This window comes from Colias eurytheme, chromosome 24, assembly GCF_061535395.1.
Source record: "Colias eurytheme isolate Ceu_HAF_F1 chromosome 24, ilColEury1 Martin Lab GWU primary, whole genome shotgun sequence".
NCBI classification, from domain to species: Eukaryota; Metazoa; Arthropoda; class Insecta; order Lepidoptera; family Pieridae; genus Colias; species Colias eurytheme.
The window spans coordinates 6,478,185-6,501,963 of record NC_143003.1 but is presented as its reverse complement, the minus strand read 5'-3'; the positions used below and the strand labels follow the sequence as shown (position 1 = coordinate 6,501,963).

At 37.1% G+C, this 23,779-nt stretch overlaps 1 protein-coding gene across 1 annotated transcript in view; it reads left to right on the top strand.

Annotated features, from left to right (window-relative positions):
• Tdg (Thymine DNA glycosylase) overlaps nucleotides 1-18,336 on the top strand; it is a 77,396-nt gene extending 59,060 nt beyond the window's left edge. Inside the window, exons 7-18 of the mRNA XM_090115926.1 lie at nucleotides 3,944-4,226; nucleotides 4,688-4,880; nucleotides 5,527-5,678; nucleotides 6,617-6,835; nucleotides 7,630-7,842; nucleotides 8,575-8,775; nucleotides 9,810-9,966; nucleotides 11,361-11,436; nucleotides 12,199-12,284; nucleotides 12,843-13,131; nucleotides 16,027-16,198; nucleotides 16,798-18,336. Coding sequence (XP_089972052.1) covers nucleotides 3,944-4,226; nucleotides 4,688-4,880; nucleotides 5,527-5,678; nucleotides 6,617-6,835; nucleotides 7,630-7,842; nucleotides 8,575-8,775; nucleotides 9,810-9,966; nucleotides 11,361-11,436; nucleotides 12,199-12,284; nucleotides 12,843-13,131; nucleotides 16,027-16,198; nucleotides 16,798-16,905 — 2,149 coding nt within the window. The 3' untranslated portion in view covers nucleotides 16,906-18,336. The remainder of the gene's footprint in view (nucleotides 1-3,943; nucleotides 4,227-4,687; nucleotides 4,881-5,526; nucleotides 5,679-6,616; nucleotides 6,836-7,629; nucleotides 7,843-8,574; nucleotides 8,776-9,809; nucleotides 9,967-11,360; nucleotides 11,437-12,198; nucleotides 12,285-12,842; nucleotides 13,132-16,026; nucleotides 16,199-16,797) is intronic.
• Nucleotides 18,337-23,779: the final 5,443 nt, after the last annotated feature.

The following is a 23,779-nucleotide window of genomic DNA, read 5'->3' as shown; positions in this document are numbered from 1 at the left end:
AGTTCGAGCCAAGAGTTTACCTGTATCATTCCCTGCCTTGCAGCTAACACTGCCTCATCCCAGCTGCCACCGTGAAAAGTGATAGCAGTGTCATCCGCATAACAAAGAATATCAGCACCGCTAAGTGGGAGGTTGTGAATATCATCCATGTAAAGAATGAAGAGAGTGGGACCCAGGATACTGCCTTGGGGAACACCGTAATTAACTTCTTTCGTGGCACTAACACTCTCTCCAATCTTCACACATTGAAGTCTCCCTCTGAGATAACTTTCGAACCATAGCAGTGCATGTCCCCTGACACCTTTATTATCAAGTTTTCTAAGCAGCAGCGGGATAGAAACAGTGTCGAAGGCCTTCGCAAGGTCGAGAAAAACACTGAGACATGCGTTCTTTTTGTCCAAATGTGAAGATATTATAGATGTCAATAGGCTTACAGCATCTGACGTACTTTTTTGACATCTGAAACCGAACTGACGAGATGATAGAAGATTATTGGACTCTAGAAACTTGGTAAGTCGGGAGTTAACAATTTTCTCAAGGATTTTCGAAAAAACACCTAAAAGTGATATCGGCCTATAATTATTGGGATTGTCACGAACTCCTGTTTTATAAATCGGGCAAACTGCAGCAACCTTCCAGCTATTAGGGAAAATACCGAGTGATAGGCTTCGATTATATATTGACGTTAAAGGATATAAAATTTCTTCCCGAATCTGTTTAATTAGTGAATTATTAAGGCCATCAATGCCAGGTGATTTTTCATTCCGTAATTGTAAAATAAGGTTTTCAACTTCGGATGTATCCGTTGGACTCAAAAAGAACGATTTTGCTGGGATATTGTTCGATTTAATACTTGAAGCTAACGTGTCTTGAGTAATTTGTAATTTATTTAAAATATTAGTAGCATATGATTCACCGACAGAGGTAAAATGTTCGTTACATATATTAAGAGATTCTGTAGTTCCATTTTTATTGGTATTTAAGAGATCTAAAGGCTTATTTTTGTGGTTATCTATGTAACAAATATTTTTAACTACATTCCAGAGCTTTTTGGGGTTTCCTACACTAGATTTTAGGATATTGGCTTCATACTCGCGTTTCAGTTTTTTCAACAGATTATTAGTAAAGTTACGATGACGGTGGTAGACATGGAGTAATACTGCATCGAGAGGGTTTCGTTTAACTTTAATGTGAAGACGATCTCTATGGCGTATGCAACGTAAAAGACCGGGAGTTATCCACGGCTTTAAAATATATTTTGATCTGGAACAATAAATTTTTTGAGTATGTTTATGAATAATTTTTAGTAGTGTTTCTGTAAATGTCTCAACCAAAACATGTATATCATCTATAGCCAATACTTCGGACCAATTCACTGTTTTTAGGTCGTTTTTGATGAGATCTATATTTCTTTTAAACATAAACTTTGTTGGTGTTTGAGTTTTTATCTTCCCCAGTCTCATGCCAACCATGACAGTATCGTGATCTGTTATATCAGTTCCACAAACTAATCCCACAGCAGCTTTGTTCGTTTTCACAAAAATATGATCGAGACACGCCCCTTCTCTTGTAGGCTGTGTAATCGCGGGAACAAGACCAAATTCTGCTAAGATACATAAATAATCATACCACCAGGAGTTTGCAGACTGTGCCAAAATGTCAATGTTAATATCACCCGCCAAAACCAAATATTGAAAATTTAGTGTTGAAAGATGCATGTGTAAAGTATCAAGAAATATTGAAGGATTTCTGAAGGACGGGGAGCGATAAATACCCAATATGCAGGTTTTTTCATCCAACACAAGCTGCAAACAATTTGCATCGTCGATTAAAGGTTCCGACACTGAAACGCTCAGGGCACTCCGTACATAAGCCACAACTCCACCGTTTTGGTTAATGAACTTACTGGATTTATATGCAGTGTAATTAGGTAGTATAGGAATTTGCAACAGATCATTAAGCCAACATTCAGTGAGTATAATTACATCATACACTATATTTAAGCGTTTCAATGCTACAATTAAACTATCGAAGTTTTTATTTATGCTGCGAATATTTAACGAAAAAATTTTTAAATTATATTCACTTGTAAGATAAGTTCTGCATGATTCAAGGTTAGAAACAGTGTTACATTTTATTTTATACGAATCTAAGTCTATTGCAATATTATTCGCAGCCATTTAAAATGATTGTTAAAATCCATTTGATTATTAATTTTATGTATAGAGAAAAAAGTGAAAATAATTTTTTAAAAATGCAAAGAACATTTTTCCTCGCCTGGCGATTATATTGTAGCAAATTTGTGTATGTACAAAACTGTATTAATAGTATAATATTATGAATTTCTATAGTAAAAATTAATGTGAGATAATATAATATTTTATGTTTATAATAAATACAATAAAATAAATACATATAAAAATAGATTATAGATTGTAATATATACATAAGTAGTTGGAATAATACAAAGTTATACACGGTTAACATATTTCGATGAATAGATAAGACAAATAGGATTCTTTTCAGACTAATTGAACAATAAATTAGACTTTTACAATTGAAAGATAATGAAACAATAATTTTATTACTACTGCTGACTAGGGACCTGTTTGTCTGTGTTAAAAATATTGGCAAGAACTTCTCGCGACCGGATATGAATGGCGCTTTTCCCTTCGCGCTGTCTAACATAAACATTTCCGTTACTGCACCAACAGAAGGCATAACCGAAGTTCTTATATAGACTTCGAGCCTCACGAAATAAAATTCGATTATCTTTGGTTAATCTTTCGTTTATATAAATCTTACAGGCATCTCCGGGCAAATTAAAATCTGCACTACTAATGTTTTTTCTTGATTTTGCGGCTTTCAATATCTCGTCGCGCTTCGAACGGCGAAGTAATCGGACAACAACAGGACGAGATAGCTTATTGGTATTGTTAGGGCCCTTCTCCTTCGAAATACGGGGACCCACTCGCATTGCCCAGTCTATGTCTGCATCGCTTAGTTCCACGCCGACTTTTCGAGCCGCTAACAATGTAATATGCTGAAGGTTTTCGTGAGAAGTCTCCGGGATACCGGCTAATTCAATTTCATTACGTAGATATTGTTGCGCTTGAAGGTTTAATTCGCATTGAAGATTAGATATAGTGACTTTCAGGTCATTAATCTGCCCAGAGTTACATTCCAAAAGCTTGATACGCGATTCGCTTGTATTAACCTTCTCCTCAAGTTTATCAAGGCGTTCGTTACAAAGTATCAACGATTGAGTGGCGTCTTCTAATTTCAGCTTGACGGAGGAAAGTTCCTGGGTCAGACGACGAATTTCGGTAGTGAGTTCCTTTACCTCTTCACCCGTCACCGTCGCAGCGGCCGTATCTTTTTTACGCATCGTAATAAAATTAGAGTCGCTAGTGCACCTCACCGGGGTATTGCTATTATCACCCCCTCTCTTTTGGGCCGAAGAGCAGTTAGGACACTCCCATTTGCTTTTATGTTCTGCGGATAATCCACTCACGTCAATACATAATGGACAAAATTTTTTTCCACAGACCGCAGACGAACATTTGACGAAGTTGTTATCCTTCAAAGATTTAAGGCAACCGGAGCACTTCATATTATTAACTTAATAATATTGTATAAATGTAACATTGTATAAATGTTAAGATTATTTTTTTCCCACATGCAATTAAAATGCAATTTTGCAATTGAATATTTTCTCAATGAAATAAATGTTAATTTACGAATATTATTATTGTACGTATTAAAACTTTCCAATTCAACATACAAGCTTCATATCATAAAATATATCATGCATTAAACCAAAAATATTCACTAACCCCAAACCGCCCGTCATCTAACCCGCGCTTCTAACCCCGCCCCCAAGCAGTGACCGCAAAGTAAAAAAACCATAAACAATACTGGACAAAAGCACGTCCATCCGCAGGCTGACGATGGAGCCAGAGCCTGGGGACACTATCATACTGGAGGACGGTACAGAAGTTCCACTAAAGAAGAAAAGGGGTCGACCCAAGAAGATTAAACTGGAAAATGGGGAAACAGCTCCTCCTACTCCTAGAGCGCCCCGCCCCCCGCGCCCTCCGCCCAGTATGGACCCGAACGGGGAACAACCACCTAAGAAAAAGAGGGGCAGGCCGAAGAAGATACGCCCGGAGGAGCAGCAGTTTCTGCTGCAGCAACAGCAGCAACAACAGCAGCAGCAGCAACAGGTTTGTGATAACTCTTATTTATTTTTTTGTATTCTTCTATAAAATAGTAGAATGATGCCGAACGCTATCAGAATTTATTATTTTTGAAAATGTTTAACGTTCGTATTTATAATTTATTAGTAACAAGATTAGTAAGTATTGGCATAAGCCGAGAAGTTTAATAATATGTATAAATTATTGAAAATAGAAAAGTATTTCAGAATTTAACTTTTGAAAGCAGTTATTTACTTGACTTATTAAAAATACGCTGTCTTACCACAAAAAACTTTAGACAGGGTTTAACTTTAACCGCGGCTTCTCTTTAATCAGGTTTTGTCGTATCTCACATAGACAACTATTAAAATGACAGATCCCTGCACTGGTTTCAAATTAGACTGTGTTTAAATTGTTTTGTGGTAAGACCAACGGTAATTAATAATACAATGCGCATTTTTACTTTAAACTTACAATAATATTTTCAGACGAATTCCATGCTCCAACCGCAGCTATCCTCGATGTCGTCTTTGCCCCACGAGCAGTCGTTCATGGGACATAGTGGTGGGGACTTCCCCACGCAGATGCCGTCCCCGCTGCAGCAGGGCATGCTGTACCATCAGCAGCATCAGCATCAGCAGCAGATGGCGGACGGCTCCCCGTATTATCAACCGAATAATGGTAAATATGGACATTATAGTTTTAGAGCTAGGTTTTTTTCAGATGCGGATATTCTGCAGCTGTATTATGTTTTTTGGTTTGAGGATATGTTGATTTTTTTTTTTGAAGAACTGTGTGACGATCCCGGATAGCCTATTTTATAATTTTCGACTTACATGTTAAAATTCAAGAAATTTATTCATCGTACAACACTTACTTCAGTAGTACTTTTGAATGGTCAAAATACGCAATTTAATATTATTTTTTTTAACACTTTATAGTGCAAGAAACAAAATATACATAAAGGTTACAATAATAAGTTTAAAAAAGCACAAATGGCGGCCTTATCACAACCACAGAGAGAAAGGCAAAGAAGCGCAATATGTTGTAAAACAAAATAAAAAACATAAAGACATTTTAAGTTTGAAAAATCAGATGTTTTGCGCGAAGTGACAGTAGTACCCACCTCAACGCTTCGCTTATGAGGCGTGCAATATATTAATTACCAATTTGGAAAGAAGCGAGAAACTTATTAAGCACAAAACCTTTGAAACACAAACGTATAAATATGTATATATATTTTTGTGTTAATTGTGAATCAAATAAATGTTCTTTGTTTCCTTTACAAAACCTTCAATGCCCGTTAATATGGTGAATGTTATTCCAGGCGGCATGGAGTCCCCGCTGGACGTGTCGGGGCTAGGGCTGCGCGCGGGCTACGGGTCGCCGCGCGGCGTGTACGCGTCGCCGCGCTCGCAGCCCTACTCGCCCACGCCGCAGCGCCCCGCCGCCACGCCGCAGCCGCAGCCGCAGCACCAGGTCACATGTTGTTTACTATTGCATAGCTTCTGTCGCGGGCCTTGAGCGCGGGGACCGAATCCAGAAATTGCGTAACGAAAAAACCACACGCTCCCCACTCCGACGGGCTCGGAGGTGTGGCTTGAAGGCATAGCATGCAATAGCTTTACCGCGGCAGTCCCCGAGTGCCACACGTCTTTTTTATTTCTAGTAACCGTTTGCTAAAATATTTTTGTCATATTTCATATGTGCGGAAAGAAATGCGGATATTTGTTATCACAAAATTTGTCTAAATCGGTGTAATGATTAGTTATTTAGCTATCAAAGTGTAACAGACATACGAATTTATAAATCAGTGTGGATTGACTTGACCGATCAATAAAAAATTTAATAAACACGAGAAATAAATTAAATTAAAAATTGTTTACGAATTCAATTCGTCTGCACTTCGTTTATACTTACCACTCTTTTAAAATGATTACCATTTAACTAAGGATTCATATTTCTTTGATATAATTGCTACATTCATCATGTATATTATATTTTGAAGACCAGAGGTCGTGGGTTCGATTCCCACCCGGTGCAAATATTTGATGATGAACATAGATGTTTGCTCTGTGTCTGGGTGTTAATTATCTATATAAGTATTTATTTAAAATTATATATGTATGTTTATCAGCCGTCTGGTTTCCATAACACAAGCGAAAGCTTAATATGGGATCAGATCGTGCAATGTGTGAAAATTGGCCCGAAATATAAAAAAAAATTATATTATTAAAGAAATTGGTCTGCACTCCGTTACAGAAAAATAAATTCATATTACACTTGTATAAAAATGCTTTATTATTATCTTGTACATATTCGCGCATTACACAATGCGTCCAACCTGCCTTAATTAACTGCTAATACTGAACTATTAGTGTCGAACTTCTAAACTTAAATGTAATGTATATGTGCAGTTCCCATCAAGCCCCGCGGCGTTCTCGGCCCCATCGCCCCCACGCAACTCGTTCGGGTCGCCAGGCGTGGGCGTGGGCGTGCGCGTGGGCGGCGCGTTCGCGGCCCGGTCCCCTCTATACGCGAGCTCGCCGAGCTACCGCCAGCAGCCGAGCCCGGCGCCGCAGCAGCAGCCGCGGTTCGCGCACGATCAGATGCAGTACGGCCGGGAGGGCGCGCAGGTACGGGAATGAGACTCAGGAAAATAAAAAAGAAAAAATAAAATTACCAATCTTCTATTAAATGATACAAATAAATAAAAGAATGAAGACTTATAAAACAAAATTACCTATATATACACAAAGTAATAAAACTTGGATGTGACTGTACAAAAACCCGGTTGATTATTTTTTTATATATATTTTTCCCGTTATGTATGTGTTATGATCTATTATAAAAACAATATCTCATGTGTATTGGTCCAACTCAAGTGTTCAGGCCCAACTTCCATAGTAAAATGTCCATTCTCCTTTATACAGATAATTGTATTGGAATTTGTGTGCAAGAATTTGATATAAAACGACACGACACAACGCATCACGACAGATAATTGTTACAAATTTGCAATTAGTGTGCAAGATTTTGATATAAATTATTTTATCAGCACAAGTTTAACACACTCAGTTGAGATTATATTTTGTTTTATGTTTGTGTTATAATTCTTTTAGTTTTTCCTGTTTGTTTAACAGTCTTTCTCTTAGAACACTTAGAATACATATGAATAACTTTACTTGACTTTGACTGACGTAAAAGCGGTATATGTGAACGAATTAGCAGTTAAAGCCTTTCCGCGTTTGTTGACTTCAAACGGAACGTATTTCTACGCGAATGCCATTTCTACCTCAGTTTCTATAATCGCCTCCGAAATTCGAAAGTTTGTTGAAATAATAAAAAATAAGTTGTTTTTTTTTAAAACTTAAAAAATTTTTCAATATGCAATTTATTTTAAAGCATTGTTTATTCGATGTGTGCACAGTCTACGGGCACGCCGTACTCGCAGTCGCCGGTGCCGTCGGTGGGCGTGGGGCTGGGCGGCAGCACGCCGTTCCCCGCCGCGTCGCCCGCGGGCGGCGCCGGCGCGCTGCACTCGTACACGCCCTCGCCCGCGCACACGCCCTACAGCCACCACTCGTCGCCCGCGCCCGCGCCCCTCACGCCCACCTACACGGAGTCGCACCACTACGCGCAGGTGATTGTGAGCTCTACTGCTATAACTATAAGGTCTACATTACAATGATTGTACAATTATTTGCCGTGCCGTGCTCGTGCCGCTCAAGCCGACACGGAGTGGCATCACTACGTGCAGGTGATTGTGAGCTCTACTGCCATAGCAATAAAGTGTAGATTGAAATGAGAATGCAATTTTTTACCAGTGCTGGTACCGTTCACGCCGAAACAGACTCGCATCACTGTGCAGGTGATTGTGAGCTCTAATGTTATAGCAATAAGGTCTACATTCAAATGATAGTACAATTGTTTGCCCATGCTGGTGCCGCTCAAGCCGACACGTAGTAGTATCACTTCGCACAGGTGATTGTGTTCTCTAATATTCAAATGATAGGGTTTAAAATTATAGTTCAGCTCTATGTCATGATAATTTTTCATCACTATCCAATTTACATACGTATACAAAATTTCAGCACAAACGGAAGTGAATCAAAGTTACTTGCTGGATTTCAATTTAGTCATCGACATCAGACAAAAATGCTCATAAAATAAAAACTATTGGGCCTGTCCGAATCAAATTTTTATGGGACCAATTCGAAACTATTCCGCATCAATCAAAATTAGAATCACGTAAATCGGTCCAGGAACCTCGGCGTAATCGGTGTACATATATTTTAAAAAAAAATACTCTTTTTTTAAGTCGGTTAAAAATAAAATAAATTTGTATTATAATATTTTATTTTTTATCGTCCAGGGTGGGGGTTCCAACGGCGCTGGCAGCAGCTACGGCGGCGAGTTATCCCACGAGATTGGTGCAGCGATATCCTCGCCCGGGGTGTCGCCCGGGATAGCCACGCTGGACTTTGAGCCGCCCCGAGACGACGCCAGCCCCATGGGCAGCACGGATATGCATCCCGGGAGCAATAGCAACTCGTCGCTGTCCGATTATAATAAGGTGACTGGACGGGATAAAATAGTTAAAAAAAGACGGGTTGCACTCCGGGAGAGCCGGCAGACGTGAAAACTTAACGTTGAGCATGTTTGATATTTTGGAATGGTATCCGTCTTACGCTTTTTCGATCAGGTCACGTGTCCTGACGCGAGTTTAAGATTTTATACCCATTACAGAAAAAGTGCTCAACGCCGCTAAAGAAGTAAAAATGAAATAGTTTCTAGAAATACATATAAATATTAAAGAAAAAATATCGTAAAACTATATTTATATTTTATTACTAGCTAACATACATAGGTACCTACATGGATTGATGCGTGCATGCGTCCATTTGTAAATATGTACATTTGTATATTGTACATGCGTATAAACGTACACACTTCTTTCACCCTAAAAAACAAAACACACAATCACACTGAAACTACCTTTAAACTTTGCCAAAGAAATATACATAACATACATAAAAACATAATACAGTCAGTTCATTAAATTAATGCTTGGCAAGAACAAAATCAATTATTTAGGTTTTACACGATATAATCTAATATAGGCCAAAAATAATAATTTAGTATTTAGGTTATTTAGAACGAAATTATACCTAACTAGCACGCACGCACTTACTAATCTTATTAATTAATTTTAACTACGTGCCACTTTCGTGCGAGCTAATTAGATTGAAGTTCAAACTATAAAAAGCGTAAAAGAAACATAATTTACGACAGTAATGACAAAAAATATTATTATATATTTATAAAAATTCACAATTCTGTACATTCTGTAAAATGTATGTACCTGCAAATAAGATATCCACCTTGTGTTTTTGTTTTTTTGAGTCAAATAAACTTTTATTTCTTATTTTTTTATCCTACCTAGATGTTATTATCTATATATGTATTTATTAAATATTATATTTATCGTCGCCTAGTACCAACAACACAAGCCTTAATTGAGCTTACTGTGGGACTAGGTCGATTTGTGTAATAATGTCCTATAATATTTAATATTTATTTATTTATTTATATGTATTGTGTTTACAGCAACCAAGCGCGAGCAACGCGGAGGTGTCGCCGGGCGGCGTGGGCGTGGGCCCCGGCTCGGTGGGCGGGGCCTCGTTTGGCGCCGCCCTGTACGAGCGGGACGCGATGCCCTACGCGGACGATAAGCCGCACGACTACCACTATCCGCAGGACCAGGGTCAGTTACGGTTTGCTGTACTACTACATTACTTATTAAGCTACTAGGTTTCCGCCCGCGGCTTCGCCCGCGCAGTCAAAGAAAAACCCGCATAGTTCTCGTTCCCGTGGGATTTCCGGGATTGCGTCATTTTTCCGAGATAAAAAGTAGCCTATGTCCTTTCTCGGGTATCAAAATATCTCCATACCAAATTTCATGAAAATTGGTTCAGTAGTTTAGGCGTGATTGAGTAACAGACAGACAGACAGAGTTACTTTCGGATTTATAATATTAATATGGATTGCATAGCTTCTATCGTGGGCCTTGAGCGTGGGGACCGAATCCAGAAATTCCGTAACGAAAAAACCTCACGCTCCCCACGGGGACGGGCACGGAGGTGTGGCTTGAAGGCATGCAATAGCTTTACCGCGGCAGTCCCCGAGTGCCACACGTTTTTTTTGAAATGTTTATATTTTCAAATACGATAAGCGCCTGACGTACGCGCCGCCACTGTGTCACTTTAATGAGCAGCACGTAAAATTGGGCATCTCATCGATCTACATACAGCTTATGTTATACCCTACGGTATTCAGCCGATATGGAAATGATATTTGTCTCACAGAAAAGAGATAAACGTACGATTTATAATATAAATTTTAGTAACTTATTTCGAGATCACTTTAAGAATACATACTGGTTTCCTGACTGTACCGTCACATGAAGTTTCTTGCCAGTTCTTATCTACGACGAAAACGAAACTATTGTAGAGCCATTTTAATAGGCAACATTTGACAGTTCAACAAAATTCAACAACGTAACCTAGTAACCACGACATAGAATAACATGATATTTCGTTTTGTTAGAACTGCACATTTGTTTAACTTTTTTCAATTACGATTATATATTTATAATAATAATGACCGATAGAAGTAATTTTAGGACTTGATTTTACTGATAAACCATTCTAAACATAATGAACAATTTCTGATTTAAAGAACTGACGTCGCTACAATTTTGTGTCAATAAACCTTTTTTCTTTTTAAATACCAGAGACGTTACTCTAAAAATCGAAATCTGACATCTAGAATCGAATGCATTGATTACTTGGGAATAAAAATTATCATAAATTATTGACATGTGTTTCAAGTTCGATTGACAAATGTTTCAAGTCCGTATCGATTAATTCACTTTAATCGATGTTTTTAAGCAGGTTACCACCCTATGAAGATAAAATTGATAGACGTCAAATGTTGCCTATTAAATTGGCTCTACTATACTTGGATAAATAAATGTTTGAGTTTGAAAAATTCTATTTTAACGTCCAGAATATCTTCTCGTGGAAAATTTTATTACAAAAGTTAACAATTAACGTAATTTTTTCACAATATACTACAATAAAATGTATATTATTACAGGTAACGGCGTGGCTGGCAGCCCGCGGTTAGATCAGCTACATCAGCATCCCTCCATGTTTCCTAGTAATTTCAATAGGTAAGTTGAATCAAAATCAAAAATATTTATTCTGTAACAAATAGTATTACAATTTAACAGTCATTGAGACATCCTTTTAAGCAATTAAATGCTTGTGTTAGGACATCTCGCTCTTCCGACAGTACATTATGCTTAAGTGTTACACGAATAACATTTTCTTATATAAAGAGAAATACCGTCATATCCTCCAACATTGCCCGCTTTTCACAGTGTTTTGATTATATACAAGAAAAGTATGTATAGTTGAAGCATGAAAAGTATAAATTAATAATATTTTTTTTCAAAATAAATTAGTTAAAAATTAATCTGCACGTTTTGTGTAAATTTTGAGAAATAATACAATAAAAAAAGTTGGTCAATCATTACTATTTATTTTGCATTATGTTGTTTGCCAATTTCTTACTCAATTAAAATATTAAGGTACCTACTTTAAGGCTGAAATAGTTTTATCATGGACACTCTTACTTCTCTGATACACAGTTCTGGTCAAAAGTGAAACAGCTATAAAGAAAAATATTCATCTTTGATTGTAAAAAGACTTAGAGCCTCGGATATAAGTTTACTAGATTTCTGCCCGCGGCTTCGCCCGCGTTTTCACAGAAAAACCCGCATAGTTCCCGTTCCCGTGGGATTTCCGGGATAAAACCTATCCTATGTGTTAATCCATAGTTTTTACGTGAAAGAGTAACAAACATCCATACATCCATACTTACAAACTTTCGCCTTTATAATAGTATTAAGATTAAGATGTGTTTTGTTCAGATCAACACCCCCGGTGGGTGAAGAAACAGCATTCTCACCAATGGCATCAACCGCCTTCCGACCCGCTGAACATCATCATCCGCCTGGTAATATCATTATTATTAATGTGATATTTCTATTTAATAATCAAAAATTTATTTTTTCGAAATTTATATTTTTGAAACTTTTTTATTGAAAGTAATGGTGTATTGATGGAAATTATAATAATTATGTTATGTAAATACTGATATTAAAAAAAATTTTGTGACGCGAGTTAAGTACAAGCAATTATATCGCTGAAAAGTTTATTTGACTGTTTGAACAAGCTATAAATTGGTTTTTCTGCGATTATTAATTTACTGAATAATTAGCAGACGATCTAACGTTTGTCATGTTATTATTAATAAAACCAAGAAGCTTATATCGAATACACTGGAGATTTCAGTTTGAACATTAACTTGTAACAAGAAAATATGACCTTGAATGACGCCTGTATGTTTTTTATCCCTTTACACCTAACTAACTACCTAGGTGTGAAAGGGATAAAAAAACATACAGGCGTCATTCAACGTCATATTTTCTTGTTGCAAGTTAATGTTCATACTGAAATCTCCAGTGTATTAGATATAAGCTTCTTAAATAAAGCTAACGCCCATATTGTACAGGATCACCGAGCGAGTACGGCGGTGACAGCGGCGCCGGCACGCCCAAGCCGAAAGGCCAACAGGACGTATCCGCTAAATCCTTATCCGGCCTCGAGTCCCTCGTGGACCAGATCCCCTCGATCGCGGAGGGGGGCGCGGGCGCGGTGGGGGGAGGGACGGGGGGCAGCGTGGGGGGAGGGGGGGCGGGGGGTGAGGCGCCCGCGCCCTCGGTGCCCGCGCTGCCGGACTACGCGCCGGCGCTGTACCCCCCCTATCCGGCGTACGGCACGCCCGCGTATGGGAATAATGGGTGAGTTGATACATTTTATGTTATATGTAGAATCTTTGTCAGATTTTTGAACCGTCACGTTGATATGAATTTCGAACTATGTAGCTTGCTTTTTTGCATTTGTTTGTGTGGTTTATAAAATGTGAAACAAAATGGAACACGCAAACTTTTGTTGAACCCGTTATGTTATTATTTATATCTTGCTTGCTTTTTATGTTTAAAATTGATCGAGATTGAATATTATATACTTAAAGGAAAATATTTATTATTTTACGTCAGTCAGTTATTTTGTTACACCACAGGGCAAACTTTTCACTTTCAAAATAATGACATAATATTATAATCCAATCAAATATGTTTATTTGCTCGTTTGAAATAATTCAAATTCAAATCGTTTATTGCATACGAATACATTTTTACATACATATTAGCAACTTTATGCAGGTATTGCAATACTATCATATTATATTTAAATTAGGTACAGTCACGAGCAATAATATATGCCTAGGGGGCGATGTGCAAAAATATCTGTCACTAGAACAAATTCAATAATATCTGTCTGCCCGTATACAGCAAAAATATCTGACATTATTAGGCAGCATAATAAAGTGGCATCAAAATTATATGACGAAAATGTAGAGCAAATAATTGTGACAACCTCTCGAAGCATAAATATGTGACGTCACCTAGGAGGCAATAATATCTGACACAATTTTATATTTCTGTATTGTAAAATATAATTGATTCCTCACAAAAAGCATAAATATGTGACACTAGCTTTCCGCCCGCGGCTTCGCCTGCGTTTTCACAGAAATACCGCATAGTTCCCGTTCACGGCATAAATATGTGACATCAACTAGGTGGCAATAATATCTGACGCAATTTCATATTTCTGTATTTTGCATCGATTCCTCACAAAAAGCATAAATATGTGACATCAACTAGGAAGCAATAATATCTGACACAATTTCATATTTCTGTATTTTGCTTCGATTCCTCACACAAAGCATAAATATGTGACACCAACTAGGTGGCAATAATATCTGACACAATTTTATATTTCTGTATTTTGCGTTGATTCCACACAAAAAGCATAAATATGTGACATCAACTAGGAAGCAATAATATCTGACACAATTTCATATTTCTGTATTTTGCATCGATTCCTCACACAAAGCATAAATATGTGACACCAACTAGGTGGCAATAATATCTGACACAATTTTATATTTCTGTATTTTGCGTTGATTCCTCACAAAAAGCATAAATATGTGACATCAACTAGGAAGCAATAATATCTGACACAATTTCATATTTCTGTATTTTGCTTCGATTCCTCACACAAAGCATAAATATGTGACACCAACTAGGTGGCAATAATATCTGACACAATTTTATATTTCTGTATTTTGCGTTGATTCCACACAAAAAGCATAAATATGTGACATCAACTAGGAAGCAATAATATCTGACACAATTTCATATTTCTGTATTTTGCATCGATTCCTCACAAAAAGCATAAATATGTGACATCAACTAGGAAGCAATAATATCTGACACAATTTTATTTTCAATTTAATATTGAATTAATATAAAATAAATAAATTTTATTTTAACTACGTTGTTTTAAAACATGATTACCATATTAATTAATTTGTGCCGTCGTTGTATACTACATATTGTATGTCTAGATATTATATCCTACTAGCTTAACACCCGGGGCTTCGCCCGCGTTTTCAAAGAAAAACACGCGTTTCCGTTCCTGTGGGATTTCCACGATAAAAGCTCTCATAAGCGTTAATCCAAGTTACCTTCTATGTGTGTGCCAAATTCCATTGTTTTGTCTTTTATTTGTGTGAAAGAGTAACAAACATCCTTACATGATACGAACTTTCGCATTTATAATATTAGAAGGATATCATATCATGACAAAATTAAAGTATTCATATACTTATATGAATACCCACTTGGGTAGATCTATTTTATTTGAAGGTTCAGTGTAACCTTCGTGTATTATTTAGAAATTGTTTTGTTATATTTGACGTTAGCGGCGTTTGACACGATTCCTCCGTTATTCATTTTCATTTACCTATAATTAGCCTATAATATTGCTATTATTTTATTGAGTATCGAAAATTATGGCAAGTTATCATATTATCGTAATTTCATTCAAATAAAATATATTTACAAAATATAATGTGTCTTTTGTTCATATTCTTACCCCAGCAAAATACAAAACACTAATTCAATAAAAAACGTTTGGCCTTTTTAAAATCCTATCCTATCTAGTCCTACTATAATCCTACTTTCTATCCTACTAATCTAGTATTATAAATGCGAAAGTTTGTGAAGATGTGTATGTGTGTGTTTGTTACTCTTTCACGCAAATACTACTGAACCGATTACAATGACATTTAGCAGACATATAAAGGGTAACTTGGGTTAACACATAAGATAGGTTTTATCCCAAAATTCCCACGGGAACGGGAACTATGCGGTATTTCTGTGAAAACGCAGGCGAAGCCGTGGGCGGAAAGCTAGTGTCACATTTATGCTTTTTGTGAGGAATCAATTATATTTTACAATACAGAAATATAAAATTGTGTCAGATATTATTGCCTCCTAGGTGACGTCACATATTTATGCTTCGAGAGGTTGTCACAATTATTTGCTCTACATTTTCGTCATATAATTTTGATGCCACTTTATTATGCTGCCTAATAATGTCAGATATTTTTGCTGTATACGGGCAGACAGATATTATTGAACCCGTTCTTATGACAGATATTTTTGCTAATCTGCAAATGGTAATATATTTATGCTTCTGACTGTACATCATATCATCACATACATTTAAATTTTACAATAATCAGATTAAAAGATAACAATAATTGAATTTGTTGCGCAATATTGCAGCTACGGCGGGCCGTTCGTCGGCTACGGCGGCGGGTGGGGCACGCAGCTGATGCGGCCGGCGCCGGGCTACCTGCCCGACTGGCAGTACGGCTACGCGCCCGCCGGCTACGCGCCCTACAACGCGCCCTACTACAACGGCTACGCGGGCCCGCCCCCCGCGCACCACCAGCAGGTGAGCGTAGCCGCGTAGCTGTTATATGTCGCTGTGATTTGTAGCTGTTATATGTCGCTGTGATTTGTAGCTGTTATATGTCGCTGTGATTTGTAGCTGTGATTTGTAGCTGTTATATGTCGCTGTGATTTGTAGCTGTTATATGTCGCTGTGATTTGTAGCTGTTATATGTCGCTGTGATTTGTAGCTGTTATATGTCGCTGTGATTTGTAGCTGTTATATGTCGATGTGATTTGTAGCTGTTATATGTCACTGTGATTTGTAGCTGTTATAAGTCACTGTGATTTGTAGCTAACGTTATTGAACGTAATGATTGGACAGTTATTTTTAGCTGTGAATGAGCTATGTGATTGGACGTAGTGATTGGACAGTTATTTGTAGCTGTGAATAAGCTATGTTATTTAACGCCGAGATTGGACAGTTTTATTCGATGAAATTATGCAAACTTTTGCAGTTGCAGGAAAGCAATTCGATAAATTACAAATAACATTTTTAGTAATGTATCCTATGGCAAATTCAAAACACGTTATTACAATTATAATTATATAATAACGCAATAAACAAATGTAATTTTTACTAATAGATATAATATCGTGCAGGCCCACTACCTGTCGGCGAGCCCGCTGCTGGACCTGCACAAGAACGCGGAGCCGTCGGTGCCGGCCGTGCCGTCCGTGCCGTCCGTCGGCTTCGGCGGCTTCTGTTAGTGAATCTCTGCCCGAACGGTGATCGCCCCCCGAACTGATGAGCTTAATTTGTATCCTTCATTTGTAAATATTGTACGTATTTATTGTTTCGTTCGGAATCGCTGGGACACCGCGTGTTCGCGTTAGGGCGCGGCCGCATCGCGCGGGGCTGACGCTGCTCGTGTCGCTGGACGGTTGTGACCAAGAAGCTTATATCTAATACTATATGTATTTTTATCCCTTTCACACCTAACTACCTAGGTGTGAAAGGGATAAAAAAACATATAGGCGTCATTCAACGTCATATTTTCTTGTTACAAGTTAATGTTCATACTGAAATCTCCAGTGTATTATTTATATATAAGCTTCTTGTTTGTGACGGTCACTTTGACAGTTCAGCCATTTTGTCACTTGTAAGCCGTGCAGCGGCAAGGCAGCGGCCACTCGTCGAGCGAGGGCTCACTTCCAAATTTTGATATTGGAAAGGTTGTGCCGCGTTTTATTGTTTTTTTTTTAATGAAAACTCTTGCCAATGATTTTTGTCGCGTTCTAGTCACTTTGATTCGTGTCGGCTAGTCAAATTCTCGTTTCGTCGACGACCTTCCCTCACCCCTCAGCCCCGCGCGATTCGCGAGCGTGGAACTTTATCTAAGTCACGAGAGCGGCCTACGATATGTAATGAAAACGTTTTATTTTAGATTTAGTTACGTGGAGTTGGTATTTACAAATCAAGTTAAGCATTTTTATACAGTGATTTAATGATGTACTTATTTTTTAACGTTGCAATGGCGGCCATTTTGTCGCCGCGCCCGTTGGCATCGAGCGCCTCGTGGTAACTCAATTGTGGTGTCGACGGGCAGTGGCATCGTGCATTTTAATGTTACCCAATCGTTGGCTTTGTGATTAAAGAAAACATACATATAAAATAATATAGGGTTGGCAATAATACTTTTTAAACGACCGTTTTGTTGTTGGATTGTTATTGATTCTTTTCCTAATGTCAAATAACAGTTTTAGTACAATCGTCTATGATTTTGACGACGTTCAATTTTTATTATAAATCTTTAATCACAAAGGCAATAAATAGCTTCGGATCGCTAGTGACTAGCATAATTTTACATGATATTATAAAATCTATATTTTTTATTAATCGTGCGCCATCTTTTTTAATTGTAAGGCTATATGTTGTACGACTGGTTATGCTCTATAGGTTTATTTTGAAGTTAATGCATAATATATAGGGTGCTGGAGGGTTTCATCGTTTCGTTGTTTACGAGTTTGCCATTTTTGGGTCGATTTTATTGTCGGCTGATGAAATTTGGTGTGAAAATAGCCAATAGAATTTATTATACCACACTTTGTAGAAAATAAAGCCATCCCATTGGCTAATTTGATAAAAAATGCTTGATCTGCTCTCTTATTGGCTCTCTGTATTACTAGCCATACTTCATCGACAACGAAATTTTAAAGCATTGACAATTGAATATTTTATCCAGAGCGGTGATTGGTCGACATTTAGTAAAGACTCAAGCATACGGAAACATAAGTCACATTAGCCAATGGAATGACTTTATTACGTATTCGTGGTATAACACAATTGTATCGGTTGTTTTCACACTTGCGTTTCGTCCGTCGATGACCCTAACGAGGTGTTACTCAGGTAGCCTCGCGCTTGACAGTAGTCTAATAATTTCGTGTCTTTAGTACGTTGTTAAAGTTTTTATTTCCTATTATAATTTGTATGTTGCGTAACAAATAATGGGTGTCACAGTTTGAAATCATCCGCCGAATGGGGTATATGGTGTTCAAATCCGGTCGCGGATCGAAATCTCTTGTACAAAACGAATGAAAAAAAAAAAACATTTTAAATTCTTTTTAAAGTTTTCCTTTGCACAAAAAAGTAAGGTTAGGTGGAAACGAGAACATACGTAATAAAGACATATACGTTTAAATATAGGTTTACACGAAAGAATTTATATATTGTAGTGGTGGGACGTCGCGGGGACGGTTGCAAGCCGTCGTGTGCTCAATGGCGCGGTGGGAATAGTGCATCGCTGTGTTTTGTTAGAGCGGTCTTGGAATGTACATGCTAAATTGAGTCTTATTACTAGTACAGTAAAGACTATTGCTCTTTTTGCGTTCTAAAAATCCAAATTCAAAAATTGAAATAGCCCGTTATGATTATCATGTTCTATTCTCATTGAATTCTATTTTTAAAATAGTCGTGTACGTTCCAAAACCGTTTTTCAAACTTATGTAACTATTTTATATTTAAAAAAAAACGCAATTGTGATAAGAACAGAGAGGTATAATGACGTAATTGTAGGTTTAGTGAGAGAGTGATGCTAGAGAGACGTGTAATGTAAGAATTTTGCATATTTTCACTTGTGATATTGTCTTGTATAGAATATGGTGTGTGCCCTCTCTGTTCGTATTTGATCTGTGTTTTGTAAATGCATAATAATATTATATGATCTGTGTTCTCAGGAATTGTATGAAAAATTACTAGTTAAGGTACCATTTCGTGTGTGTTAAGAATGGTAGATGGTTTTTCCTCATGTACTTTTACACAACGGTGCACTATTTTAAATCGCATAATTTTTTATTTATTCAAGCATCGGTCAAAATATAATTTTAAAAAATTTAAATCAACAGGGTATTTAAGATTGCTTAAGATTTATTATTCTTTATTTATATTAAAAATTATATTTTAGGTTTCGCCTCGCGCGCTTGTATTGAGCGATTATTTGTTTTATTTTTTTTTTATTTGTTCTAAGTAATTGTTAGCTTACTTCCGACGCCCATGAAATCATAAAATAGCTTGTGATATTTATCTATTAACTGCCAAAAGTTACATTAATAATGGTTTATGACTTTTGTCTAATTAATTTGGGTGTGTCGGAAAGGTTCGGTATGGTATTAATTGTAAGGGTGTTGCCACACAAATTTTATTTGTGTGAACGCCTCCGTGTTTATGTATTGTGTTTGTAAATAAGGAGTGCTTTATTATGCTTTTTATATTTTTATTATTTAATTATATTCATATTTTGCTTTTGTATTATAACATTGTTTTTGAGTACTTACGTTTCTAGTAAACGCTTGAGGTGTCGGTTGTTATCAGTTTCATTTCAATTGAAAATAAATAAGTCATTTTAACTATTAAAGGTTTTTGCTTTTGCTGAACCTGTAATGATTGTTTTAGTAATTCCACTAGACATATCATTTTACCAATTAAGAAGAGGTTCAAATCGACATATATTATTCTTACATTGTTTCAATATTTTTAATTTATTTATTGTGGTGGAAGTAATTAGTACATTTTGTAAGATAATCAAAAAATGACCGACACCAAGCGCCTTGGCCTATTCTCGAATAAGTTGTGATCGTATTGTGTTCCCGTCTCGAATATCTACATATAATATAACAGTGCAATGTGGGCGAGACTAGTGTCCTATCTCGGTAGTGTACGACAATCAAGGGACCGCTTGTCTAAACCGTTCGGCGACAAGTCGCACGACATCCGGTCGGGTGCGTGCGACCGTCTGGAGTTACGTCTAAATGCTAGAATAAGTCTCTATCAACGAGTTAGTTTTAGTGTACGCAACTTATCGCACGCGCACGCAATACGCGCCCGTACTTACGTGCGCGGGCGACAAGTTGCATTTTATCTCTCTAAGTATTGAAAAATCGTTACGCAGATTCCCTTCCGCATTGTGTACTTAATTCTCGCTCTCGAACGAATCTGCGCAACGCTTTGCACCTTTGTTAGGGTTGACCAGTGTGTGCATTGAGTCGCTCAACTATTTGTACAGTATGTATATTTTTGTAAAATTTCAACTCTAACTCGTGGCAATATTATCAAATTTTAAAAAAATTATCTCTAACTAGTACAATTGTTATGCAGTTCTGTTTTTACTGTCGTTAGTCTTAGGGCAACGTCGATCCATCGCTTCGGTTAGGCTCTGTCGGTGATAAGACTGAGAGACAATGATATAGTTGCACGACTCACGCATTGCTGTCGCGGTCATTCATTCGGGACAGTCAGTCGCGTTCATTTCGAATCACTCCTTTTCACGCTAAATGCGGTTTCAGTGTATGACGTACTGAACCCGAATTTTGGCCGGGTCTTTGCACGCGGTGTCTATGGTTTTTTTTAACGTGTAACTTTTCATTGTTATAAGTTGTCCCACAAATTTTATCGCGTTTGCTTCAGTTTACCATGCCGGGAGTTTTAACTGTTAGTATATTTAAATTAGTGTATTTAAATGTATATTTCCTGCAAACAATATTCCTGACCATAAAGCACGGCGTGCACGGACACGATCTAGTTAACTTTTCTTGTTAAGGCTTGTGCTACACGAGCAGAGCTAGCGCGGGGCTCGCTCGGCGCTAAGTCTGCGAGTGTGACGCAAGCGCAAGGGCGTATCGCCAATTGGTTGTGAATAATCGCTTATCGCCCGTCAGCCTCATCCGTCGTTTCCCATACATGAAGATATCAGTATTGCAAACACCGACGCATCAACTCCTAAGCAATAAATTACTCTTTAGTCTATGTATAGAGCAATAAAAAGAAACCTTCGTTTGACGTTTCGGTGATATGTAATTCGCATCTCTCCACACGACACCGCAGAGGGTGGACGGCACTCGACCGTCTGTGAATAAAGTTACCCGCGTATTGAAGCGATGATAGCGCGTAGTGAACAACAAGGAGATCGAATCTAGCTCAATTTTTTCTTAATAATTAATTATTAATTGTAATTTATTAACTCCTACTCGCTTGTTGTTTACCGTTGACTCGTTCGATTTATCCTCTTGGCTGGTTTATTAGATAAATGTACAATAGCGATAATTCACGGTTTCACTTATGGAATTTAAGAGTTGATAGATATTATTTGATAATTTGGTAGTGTTAAACGTTCGTTTAAGCCAGCTAAGCCTCCTCAAGCTGCATAGTACTCAAACGACTCGCATTTCGAATAACGGTGCTTATTTCTCGTTGGTATGTTTGTTTGCGCGCGCGGACCTCGTTAGTCAATTACACCGCGGCGCCGCTCAGCCGCGCGTCGCGTCTCAGCGCGTTTAAAGTACAATTTATCTTTATATCTATTATTAATTAATTATAGTACATAAACTGTTGTCACTGTTGAGCTATGTCGCATGTTCTCGTCAGAGTTCGGTCTGTGTGTCCGTTTATATATACTTACGCTAGCAGTAACGATCGATAATGTTTGTACAGTTTTTAACGATACTTCTCGTAGCGTACTAAGCAAGAAATATTTTAGTATATATTTAAGATCTAATCGAATTACATTTTAGTGTATTATAATAAAGTACTCGAGTTTTCAAATTTCATTTTTAAAACTTTGTATGGTCCTATAGGTTTTGTTTGATCGTCTCATCTGAAACCGACTCCGTGGAATGTAATTAGAAATTTAACTGGAAGAATTTTAAATAAATTAAAACAACATTAATATTATTTAAGTAATGTATTATAAAATAGGAATAAGGTAAAAAGTTATTAACATTGTATGGAAAATTGTGACAAAATTATAGTCATTTGTAATATTATAGTGATGTTTTATTCTACCCTATACTATACCCTATACTTGTCTACTGTATATTTTAAACTAGCTACCGCCCGCGGCTTCGCCCGCTTGGTGTTTTGATAAAAGGCAGCCTATGTTCTTTCTCAGGGTCTAAAGATTGTCTGTGCCAAATTTCATCAAAATCGGTTGAGAGGTTTAAACGGGAAAGCGTAACAGACCGACAGACACAGTTACTTTCGTATTTATAATATTAGTAGGGATATCATATATCGCAGAACTTTATAATTGCAAACATAATATCAACATTAAAATAGTCGTTACTATAACGTATCCATTGATTTTAATTACTTTCCAAAAAATATGCCTACCTCTGGCGATCTTCAAGACGACTGGACTGATTTTGAAGGAAACTTCTTTGAAAGATGTTGTATAGCTTCAGTTTGTTGCGTCTACTTTTAAAAACTGTATTAGATATTGAAAATTTTAAGGAAGAAGATAAGAGGGACGTTTATCAGGGATAGTACACACTATCAAAACAAACATTTTAATATAATATGTATACTCAGAAACTACTACATTTTTTATGAACATATTTTTTACAGCAGAAAGCAACAATTTCTGGAGTTATGTGTGTAACTTTTCTTTACTGCGAATAAAATAAATATTCTTGGTAAGTACTTATTAGTATTTAGTAGTACTTATGCAGATTTATGTAGATCAAACATGTATAAAATATTTTGACGAAAATAATTTTAATTTGGAATTATCATGCAGACAAATTCTTGTTGCGATGGTTTATTAATATTATAAAGCCATGAATTAAACCACTTTTGCAGGTGTAGACATTTTTCTACAGTCTCCTGGATTAATGTTAAGTACTAGATTCTGGTTTAAATCCAGCACCAACCGGTTCAAACCCGGTGGAAACGCACCTGGCATAATCAAATTATAAAGGGTGATTTTTTTGCTGGTTTCTTTTTGGCAATACTGTTTTTGATAGATCACGCGTGAATCGTGTCTTGTGTCTTTATCAAACTTGTTCAGTTTGGTCTATAATTTAACCATGAATCGACTTACGAACGAACAACGCTTGCAAATTATTGAATTTTACTATCAAAATGCATGCTCGGTTAAGAGAGTGTGAAGTCGGTTAAGAAGTGCATCGCGATACACGTTACACAACACGTTAAGAAGTTCATCGATTGGCGATTTTATTTTTTTTTGCTTAAAATGGAAGAATTGGACATGCCTCACACGTGGTTTCAAAAAGACGGTGCCACATGCCACACGGCACGCGAAATAATAGCCCAATTGAGAGCCGCCTTCGGCGAACAGTTTATCTCACGTTT